At 33.4% G+C, this 10,838-nt stretch overlaps 2 protein-coding genes across 2 annotated transcripts; both read left to right on the top strand.

Annotated features, from left to right (window-relative positions):
- Positions 1–2,486: 2,486 nt before the first annotated feature.
- LOC111392995 lies at positions 2,487–6,858 on the top strand. The gene is made up of 6 exons (XM_023018401.1): positions 2,487–2,641; positions 2,888–2,966; positions 3,030–3,505; positions 4,164–4,172; positions 5,458–5,517; positions 6,783–6,858. The coding sequence occupies exons 1-6, from the start codon at positions 2,487–2,489 to the stop codon at positions 6,856–6,858; spliced, it is 855 nt and encodes a 284-aa protein (XP_022874169.1).
- A 1,406-nt stretch (positions 6,859–8,264) lies between these two features.
- Positions 8,265–10,820, top strand: LOC111393521 (mitogen-activated protein kinase 3-like). Its single transcript, XM_023019086.1, has 5 exons — positions 8,265–8,614; positions 8,704–8,833; positions 9,499–9,636; positions 9,726–10,058; positions 10,340–10,820. The coding sequence occupies exons 1-5, from the start codon at positions 8,466–8,468 to the stop codon at positions 10,604–10,606; spliced, it is 1,017 nt and encodes a 338-aa protein (XP_022874854.1). The 5' UTR covers positions 8,265–8,465; the 3' UTR covers positions 10,607–10,820.
- Positions 10,821–10,838: the final 18 nt, after the last annotated feature.

The following is a 10,838-nucleotide window of genomic DNA, read 5'->3' as shown; positions in this document are numbered from 1 at the left end:
ATTATGCTACATTTGTGGTAAAAGTGGTCATTTCCTTAGAGAATGTCCAAAGAAGAAGAAAGAAGGTGACCAACTTAAGAGAGGAAAGGCCAGAGTATTTGCTTTGATGGGAGAAAAGGAGGATCAGAACATAGACGTAATAACAGGGTACCAGTATTTAACATACCTGCTGTTGTTCTTATGGATTCTGGATCGACTCATTCATTTATTTCTACAATTTTTATAGATAAAATTGGGAATGAATGCGTAGAAACGAATAACATTTTAGAAGTTAGTACACCCTCCGACGAAGTCATTAATACTGATCAAATGTTTAAAAGTGTTAAGTTGGAGATTGAAGGAAAAGTACTAAAGGCGAATTTGTACATCTTGGAAATGAAAGATTTTGATGTAATTTTGGGTATGGACGGGTTGGGTAGAAATTATGCAACTATCGTATGCCATAAGAATGAAGTCTTATTTCAAAAACTTGGAGAAGAAAAATTTTGATTCCTTGGAGCAAGAATTGGGACTCTACCCCGATTGATATCTGCAATGAAAGCAGAAAAGATGTTGAGAAAGAATACGTGTCGAGGATTTTTATTGAATATAAATAATAAACCCAAGTCCGAAAGAAAAATAGAAGATGTACCCGCGGTGAATGAGTTCGTAGATATTTTTCCTGAAGGTTTACCTTCTATACTGCCAGATAGGCAAATAGAGTTCTTAATTGATTTGACCCCTGGGGCAACACCAATATCTAAGGCTCCTTATAGGATGACACCAAAAGAATTACAGTAGTTGAAGATGCAACTACAAGAATTATTGGATAAGGGTTTCATCCAACCTAGTTTATCCCCATGTGGAGCACCGGTATTGTTTGTTAAAAAGAAAGATGGGTCAATGAGGATGTGTATTGATTATAAAGATATTAATAATTTGACTATAAAGAACAAATATCCACTCCCAAGGATAGAGGATCTTTTTGATCAATTGAAGAGTACAACAGTGTTCTCAAAAATAGATTTGAGATCAGGTTATCACCAACTCAAGATAAAGGATCGTGACATCCCAAAAACAGTTTTTAGAATGCGGTACAGGCACTATGAGTTCATAGTGATGCCATTTGGGTTAATCAATGCACCAGTTGTGTTTATGGACTAAATGAACCGTGTTTTTCATCCATACCTAGATCGATTCGTTAAAGTCTTCATCGACGATATATTGGTATACTCAAAGGATAAGCAACAACATGAAGAGCAGTTGAGAGTGGTATTAAATACTCTTCGAAAAGAGAAATTGTACGCCAAATTCAAAAAATGTGAATTCTGACTAGATCGTATTGACTTTCTTGGTCATGTGAATACTACGCAAGGAATTGAGGTAGACCCAGCTAAAGTTGAAGCTGTAACAAATTGGTCTAGACCGACCAATGTAGGCGAAGTTCGTAGTTTCTTGGGTCTAGCTAGCTATTACCGGAGATTTATTGAAGGATTTTCTAAAATTGCTGGACCACTGACACAATTAACTAGAAAGAGAGTAAAGTTTCAATAGTCGGATAAGTGTGAAAGTAGTTTTCAAGAATTGAAGCAAAGATTGGTTTCAGCACCAGTATTAACAATACCAGATAGTTCAGAAGGTTTTGTTATATATACTGATGCTTCTAAACAAGGTTTGGGATGTGTGTTGATGCAACATGGAAAGGTCGTTATCTATGCCTCTAGACAGTTAAAATCATATGAGCAGAATTACCCAACTCATGACTTAGAACTCGTAGCAGTAGTTTACGCACTAAAAATATGGCATCACTATCTCTATGGCAGTAAATGTGAGATATACACGGATCACAAAAATCTCAAATACTTCTTTACTCAAAGGGAGTTAAATATGAGACAAAGGAGATGGCTAGAGTTGGTTAAAGACTATTACTGCACCATTCTTTACCACCCAGGTAAAGCTAACGTAGTTGCTGATGCTCTGAGTAGAAAGATGGCTGGAAAGTTGATAGTTCCAACTACTCAAAAAGAGTTAGCTAAGGAATTTGAAAATTTGAGGCTAGAGGTAGTTACACCTTCGGTACAGAAGTCAGCCATTGTTGCGGCTCTAATGGTTCAACCAATTCTTAGAGAACGGATTAGAGAAGCCTAAAAGAATGACCCATTTTGTGTAAAATCATGGCTGAAGTTGGGACAGATAGGCAAAGGGGATTTGCAATTACTGATGATAAAGTACTTATGTATAAAGGTAGAATATGTGTTCCTAACGATAAGAGATTAAGGAAAGAAATTCTTGAAGAAGCACACTCTACCGCTTATACAGTCGATCCGGGCAGTACAAAAATGTATCGAGACCTTCGAAATATATTTTGGTGGATAAATATGAAAAGAGAAATATGACTTTTTGTAAGTAAATGTATGATCTATCAGCAAGTAAAAGCTGAACATCAGAGACCTTCAGGGTTGCTTAGACCACTAGATGTACCGGAGTGGAAATGAGAACACATTACCATGGATTTCGTGGTAGGACTTCCGAGATCGGCTAAAGGGAACAATGCTATCTGGGTAATAGTGGATCGTCTTACAAAGTTAGCCCATTTTCTTCCAGTTAAGATGACATTTACCATGGAGCAACATGCACATATTTATGTCAAGGAAATAGTCAGGTTACACGGGGTTCCTATTTCTATTATTTTAGATAGAGACTCGAGATTCACGTCAAAATTTTGGAGAAGCCTACAAAATGCTATGAGAACAAAACTGAAATTTAGTACTGCATATCACCCATAGAATGATGGACAATCCGAAAGGACAATTCAAATACTTGAAGATATGTTAAGAGCTTGTGTACTATATCTTGGTGGTAGCTGGGAATCACACTTGCCTTAAGTAGAATTTGCCTATAACAATAGTTTTCAAGCAACTATAGGCATGGCACCTTATGAGGCACTATATGGTAGGAAGTGCAGATCACCTATCTACTGGGATGAGGTTGGAAAAAGAAGGATTCTTGGACCTGAGATCATAGATTGAACAATACATGCTGTGGAAAAGATTCGAGACATAATTAAGGTTGTTCAAGACAGGCAGAAAAGCTATGCCGATAGAAGAAGAAAAGATCTCGAGTTCCAAGTTGGTGACAAGGTATTTCTGAAAGTAGCTTCAATAAAGGGAGTACTTAGATTTGGAAAGAAAGGAAAATTGAAACCAAGATTCATTGGACCATTCGATGTATTCGAAAGAATCGGAGATGTGGTACATAGACTGGCATTGCCGCCAGAACTTTCAGCAATACATAATGTTTTTCACATATCAATTTTGCGAAAATACTTACAGGATCCTAATCATGTGATCAACCATCAAAATTTAGATGTACAACATGATTTGACCTATGAAAAAATGCCATTGAGGATACTAGAAAGAAATGTTCATGTACTGAGAAATAGGGATATTCCCTTAATCAAGGTCTTATGGCGTAACCATGGAGTGGAAGAAGCAACTTGGGAAAAGGAAGATGAGATAAAAATCAAGTATTCCGAACTTTTCAACTAATCTAAGGTAAATTTTGAAGACGAAATTATTTTAAGGAGGGTAGGTTATAGAATCCCAAATTTTTTTAATTAATTCGTATATATATTTATTTACCAATTAATAGGAATGCAATGTTTGGTTAAGTCCTTAAGCAAGTTAATTGATTATCTCTATAGTTGTTTTAGATCTACAGATATCTTATTAGTTGACGGACCAAAATGACAATAAATATCGAATTCTTTTATACTTTATTAAATGGGCCAAATAGTTAACTATTGAAGGAGTTAGAATTATCCTACCAATATTGGGTTCATTTTGAAGCTCATAATAAATGACGAATTATAGACTCGGGAAGAATTTAATTTGAATAAATTAAACTCAAGTTATAGCCAATTAAGAAAAACTACTTAGTTAATAATATTAATTGCCAATTCGGACTAAATTACTATATCAATATTAGGCTCACTGGATAGCTCGTAATTAATCATATATATTAGACTCGAGAAAAAGTCATTTTGGATAAGTCAATGCCAAGAAATTATCGTTTAAAGAAGTTGATGGAAGAAAAAGAAAATTAATATTCAATTTAATTAAAGTCTTGGAATGAAATCGTGCTGTTGCCAATTTTTTTGATCTTGTAATTGTGTATCTTTGTAGGCATGGTAGGTAAGGTAGGTTTTATTTTTATATTTTTTTGCTTTCATTTTGGAGAAAGAAAATGATAGGTTTTACGTCTTTGCCTTGATTTTGGAGAGTTGTCAATTAGTTGTAATTTAATATCAATTAAATACTTAGATTTTTTGGAATTCATAAGAGGAGCATATCACGTGGAATTTGGATTGTTTAATTGATTTTAACATTGGAATAGAATAGGAATTATGCATGTTGTAACACTCCAAATTTTTAATTTTTCCACATGGGCTGGTAATTTAGTAAATAAAATAATTCATGTCCAACATTGTCGTTACACTAAAGTCGAAAAGTTAAAGTGATAAACACGTCCCACTTGTTTGCATAAATGGTTTATTTCGCAAACGTATATTTTTAATTTATCGTAACTTATTTGGGTCGAATATTTAAGTATTTTAAAAGTTATTAAAAAAAATATATATATATATATCGATATTATACTCATTTTGTAGCTCATGTTAAATAACATAAATTGGCTCAAGAAGAAATAATTTTGGACTTATCATACTAAGTTATTCTCATAAAAGGAAAGTGATTTTCTTTAATATTTTATTCATATATATATAAAATGAAAAGGTGTGTACGTTTATAATATGAAACGAATGTAGACGATTTAATTTAATCAATATATTAAACCTAATTAACCATTAATGTATAATAAATAAATTAACTTACCTCATGATTACATTTTCTTAAACTGATCTCATGATTACATTTTCTTAAACTGAAAGGCATCATACCTACTGACGTTCCGTGTCATTGAATACTATATAAGAGATTGGGGTTTGCTTTAAAATGTGAACAAATCCATTCCTTTACAATTTATGCACCTACAACATACTGTTCGATAAATTTCTTTTTATATCATCCCACAAATCATATTTTCATATTTTTTTGTGTCAATTGAGGTAAGAATACATGGTGCAAGTCATAAAATTTTATTCTTGATATTTATGTAAATTTGGCATGAAATACTATAAGGCTTTCGGGTCGAATTTTATGTTAAATCATTTGGGATGGACCGTCAGGTTAAAGAAAAGAAGTTAAATCCTACGGGATGGACCTTTGGGTCAATATGTTAAATCTTACGGGATATGAGGATTCTTAAGAAATTCCTTAAACTATTGAAATCGCGATCAGTTGCTCTAAATTTAAGAAATGTCGATATTTTATGCCATATTATGTTTATATCATGTTATAAGAATATGCACGTATTTTTACTGAGTATTTTCAAAATATTCACTCTTACAATATTTTTTAGATTAGATCGGATTATGTGGATGAGTGGAAGATTGACCGGCGATGCTTATGGGGTCTTCAAGTAAAGTTTATAGAAAAATAATCGTCAAATTCTATTTAAAAGAATATCATTACTTTAATTTTTATGCATGATATTTAATATTTTTCTTAGAGTACAAACATTCGACACTTTATGTTAAATTTAATTTACAGTTGAGATGGGATATTTCAAGATTTTATTTTAAATCATTATTTTAACGTTTTTGAATTGTCGACCACATTTTGATCACTAAAATAAAAAGTTATATTTCCGCTTAAATTAGATAGAGAAAGGCTTTGGTAGCACCTCGAGCTTATTTTAATTTAAAAATAATATAATAATATGAAAAAGAGTTCGGAGCGTTACACGTGTAATTCATACATTTTTTTCACGTGTCCACAAAATTATGCAATCATTGTGTCTCTTGCCAAAAATCTAATAGGGAATCTCCAAATTAGTATATATCAATTAGGGAATTAGACCAAATTCTGGAAAACTTTGGACGGAAATTTTGGGGGTAATTAACCCGAATTTTTGTGATTTGTTCTAAAGTGCTCACACCACACCACTTTTCTTCTACTATATATATGAAATGAGAGTTTAAGCATTTTACAATTAATTCTTCATTCTACAGTACGCTTCAGTACGTCTATTATCTCCCCATCTTTAAAATATTCCTCCATATTATTAAGGCTTTGGAATTGCAATCACGTTTTCTACAATTTTGTCCTCCACTTTCATCTTCAAACGGTGAGACACTCAGTGCTATTAGTGATTTTTCCACATCTTTTCAAATGCGTTATTATGTATGAATTTAATTACTTTAATTCAGGCTCCTTCGGAAAAAATCATGATATATTTTAAGGCACAATTTAGCTTTCACGTTATTTTGCAGATTGTTAGAATTATCATTTGTCATGGTGTGATAATTCTCATTGTATATTGGTAAGAGAATTTATTCGTAATTTCATATTTGACTTGAATGTGGAGTAGCAAGTATCTAATTGAGTATAATTTGTTATACTCATCCCCTTTATTTACAATTTTCAGGTAAGAATTAATATGCTGGACGGCGGTGGATGGATTTGCTATTGGATCAACGGATCCTCGTCATGAAGTACTTTAACTTTCAGAAACACTAGAATTTTAATAATAATGGGGGGTTTTTTTTTTTACTCAATTGTGAGTACATTAAAAATTTCAATTAGTTCTAATTGTTCTAATAATGTTTGATGAATTGTATGTTTTCAAACGTTCCGCATATTTAAATTTATCTTTTGATTAAATGTTATTCAATTTTTTTACAGAATTTCTCGTTATATTAAAACTATTTATTTCAAGCCCTTTGGTATATTCATGTTTCATAACGTTTCGGATTATTAGAATTCGAAGCGTTACAAGTGCATTATTGGTCAAAGGTATTATATAATTTTGTTAGAAGTATAGTCCAAATGGGGCTAAAATTAAATCATTTTAAAAATGTTGGGGTCAATTTGAATTTCAAACATCAAAAGGAAGAAATACATATATTAATGAATTGATGTCATACTCGGGAGTTATTAGTTTTTGACATCTCTAGTCTTTTGTACTCTAAATTAAAATATTATTATTTCCAAGTGACCATGAATTCGCAATAAAAAGGAATTCATAACCATCTTCTGTAAATTTCAATTAAATTAATGATGTAAATCATATTTTTTTTTATTTTAATTTGTAAATGTCTGATTAATATTTCTTATTTTTGAAAGTATTTTACATATTATTTATAGCAAAATGAATAGTATGAAAGTCCATTGACCATAGAACCAAACTACAAGAGAAGACTCTTGGAGAGTTTATTCATAGAACAATGATTGACTTTGACATCAATTCATTATTGGTCAAATGTATTAAATGGTTTAGTTTCATAAAGAAGGCTCTAATTTCTTTTTCTACTTTCAAAGATTCTAAGCCCATTACTTGTATAAATGATCATAATTAAGGACGATGTCTACTTTAAGTAGTAAAAATAAAATATCATCAAGTCATTGAACTAAGTTCGAGTTTCATTGGAAAATAAAATTATCGTAATTATCTTATTCTATGTCGTGTAATCTATCGAATCAAACTAGTCCAAAATTGTTTGATTTCGATTTCAATAGTTAAAAATTCGTTTCTTTCCTCTTCAGTCAGATCGACTAATTGTTCTTGAATAGCATTTGCATTAGTAGAGATTTCTCGATTACGTAACGTATCGAAACCATAGTAAAAAAGTTGTGCTCATGACCAACCTTAGATTTGAACAAGTCTTCTCCGCATTTGCCCCCCAGGGCACATCCAAATTGGCGGAACAATCACATTGGAGGGCTCTGGAACCAAGCGTGGGGAGTTCGATTCCTGGTTGGAGCAGTTGAGTGATGTAATAACCATGAGGAAGGGTTGGAGCAGCTTGGTGTTGTAATAACCATGGAAGAGGCTCCCTTTGGGGAAGGAGTAAAAGCCATGTGGGAACCTGAGAGCCAATAAGAGCACAACCTGCGATTTACCTCCCTGAGCAGCTGAGGGGGCCGGAGGTTTAGGGATGAGTATATAGTCTGACGCAAGTTGGGACACCTCGTTAAAAAAAAAAGTTCTTCTCCGCATTTTGTGAGCGGAAAAGGAAAAGCATAGGAAGATAACAACGTGTAAAATTGGCTCGAAGACAAGAAAAAAGGTTTAGCGCGTTCAAAGATGTTGAAAGGATAAGAAATAGAAATTTAAGAGATTGGCACTGACCGTTGACCTTGTTGAAGATAAAAATCCAACCGTAGATCAGAGGCTGCTGAAATGTGGTCAAAATTATCCAGAATACGCGCTTCTTCTCCTTACCTTCCTCCCTCTTGCCTCGCAGCGCCCTCAATTTTGGTGTATATATACGAATTCAAACTCGTGTTAATAAAAGCTGATATAATTATACAGTGTTTGTTACAGTTATAGTATTCAAATAAATACGTAGAAAATTGTCATTATACATGGCTGACCAGTACCAAGATTTTCCGGCGGTTGCAACCCACGGAGGGCAATTTATACAGTATAATATTTTTGGAAACTTATTTGAGATCACCACCAAGTATCGGCATCCGATCATGCCTATTGGCCGTGGAGCTTACGGAATCGTTTGGTAAGTAATTTTGGATTTTAATTAATTCTAGTTTCTGATCGCCTTTTGATTATTTCTGACCGATTATACTATTTGTTTGCATATTGAAGCTCGGTTTTGAACTCGGAGACTAATGAGATGGTAGCAATTAAGAAAATTGCGAATGCTTTCGATAATTACATGGACGCAAAGCGGACCCTTCGTGAAATCAAACTTCTTCGCCACCTGGATCACGATAATGTTAGTCTTTCTCTCCACCGGTTACTTGACTAATTTATAGCTGTTTGTTTTTTACGGCATGAATTTAGGGCCTTAGAGACCCAGAATTGAAGTTTTTAGTTTGTTTTTCTACAAATTTTGATGCAATAGGCCGAATTACACGCTGCAAAATGCCTCTTTGAAATTTTAATTTCGTTTTGATTCAGCGTTATTCCAATGTTGCAATAATCAGTTAATCCGTACGGAAGCCTCAAAATTTGCAGCTGATTTCTTCCTTACGGAATAGTATGTAATTATATATTAGATGCATTTTCACTCAGTTATATAGACACTTTACTGGATAAACATGGTGATCAGTTGCTGATATATCCATTACTCTTATGCAGTTATGCATAGGCTCTGCATGTAATTTTTTCTCTTATATCTGGGATTACCGTTGAATATTGAGAATCTTTAAGACATCCAGTATAAAATTGGAGTACTACAAATGCTTTCGAACAAAAAGAATATCACTTGGAATTCTGAAAAGCAGAATAATACCTAGTGCTAAGAAAGTTCTTCCATGATAGAAAATAATATTCCATTTTCAAAGTTGAAATTATCAGCAAAATGAAAAAGTAAGAATTTCATGTCTCTGGTAAGATTTTCTTTTAGGCCAAGGTACTTAGCTCAAAAAATGGTTACAGGTTGTTGGTATACGCGATGTGATCCCTCCTCCATTAAGGAGGGAATTCAGTGACGTCTACGTTGCTACAGAACTCATGGACACTGATCTTCACCAAATAATTCGATCTAATCAGAATTTGTCAGAAGAACATTCTCAGGTAAAACTATTTCTTTTCAAATTTTATTTTTGTTTAGCAAAAGTTACAAGCCACCACTAACATTTGCTTTACAATTGGACTACTTCCAGTACTTCTTGTATCAGATACTTCGAGGGTTAAAGTACATACATTCTGCCAATGTGATCCATAGAGATTTGAAGCCCAGCAATCTACTGTTGAATGCTAATTGTGATCTTAAGATTTGTGATTTTGGTCTTGCCCGACCTACCGCAGAGAATGAGTACATGACAGAATACGTTGTGACCAGATGGTACAGGGCACCTGAACTGTTGTTGAATTCCTCAGAGTACACTGCGGCAATAGATGTGTGGTCAGTTGGTTGCATCTTTATGGAGCTTATGAACAGAAAGCCTTTGTTTGCTGGAAACGATCACGTGCATCAAATGCGCTTATTGACAGAGGTGAGACTGCTTGTGAAAATCTCAAGCTAGCATATCAAGGCTTCAATTGTTAATAATGAACTAGAAACTTATCTATTTACGGGTATTCTAGCATGATATCCCTCCCTGTGGAAAATCTGCTCTCTTTTCAGCTAATTACATATTAATAACTGGACTGATATGTATTTAAAATTATAGACAACCTCTTGCATTGATAACTAATTTAGATAACTACTCACATCAAAATTTTCACATGATTAACAAGTTACAGGCAATTACTAATGTTTGGTAACATTTTTTAGCTTCTGGGAACACCTACTGACGCTGACCTTGAATTCACCCGAAATGAGGATGCAAGAAAATACATCCGGCAACTTCCTCGACATCCTCGTCAGCCTTTAGCAAAGGTCTTCCCATACGTAAATCCATTGGCCATTGACCTAATCGATAAAATGCTGACAATCAATCCCAGGAAGAGAATCACAGGTAACTTCTTCTTTTTTTTCTTTTTTTCTTTTTTTAATATACGTGTGCAATTGCTTATATTATCCTTTTTCAGTTCAATATAGTTACTAAAACTGTATGCGAGGCAGTAGAGTGCATCATAATGTGAGTCTATTTTGTGTGTCTGTGTGTTTTAATCGGTATGATATCATTGATTCTCAAAATACTTTTATGCAAGTGAACTACTTCTTACCTTTGTCATTAATACAATCAGTAATCTGAGCTTTTGCTGCTTTCATCGAGTCTTCCAACAACAAAACACAGAAAAAGAAAAAAAAAATGAAAAAGAAAAAAAAA

Source organism: Olea europaea, chromosome 4 (assembly GCF_002742605.1).
Source record: "Olea europaea var. sylvestris chromosome 4, O_europaea_v1, whole genome shotgun sequence".
In the NCBI taxonomy this organism is placed as follows: Eukaryota; Viridiplantae; Streptophyta; class Magnoliopsida; order Lamiales; family Oleaceae; genus Olea; species Olea europaea.
Note: the sequence above shows the minus strand (reverse complement) of the source record. Positions and strands in the feature narration are given on the sequence as shown.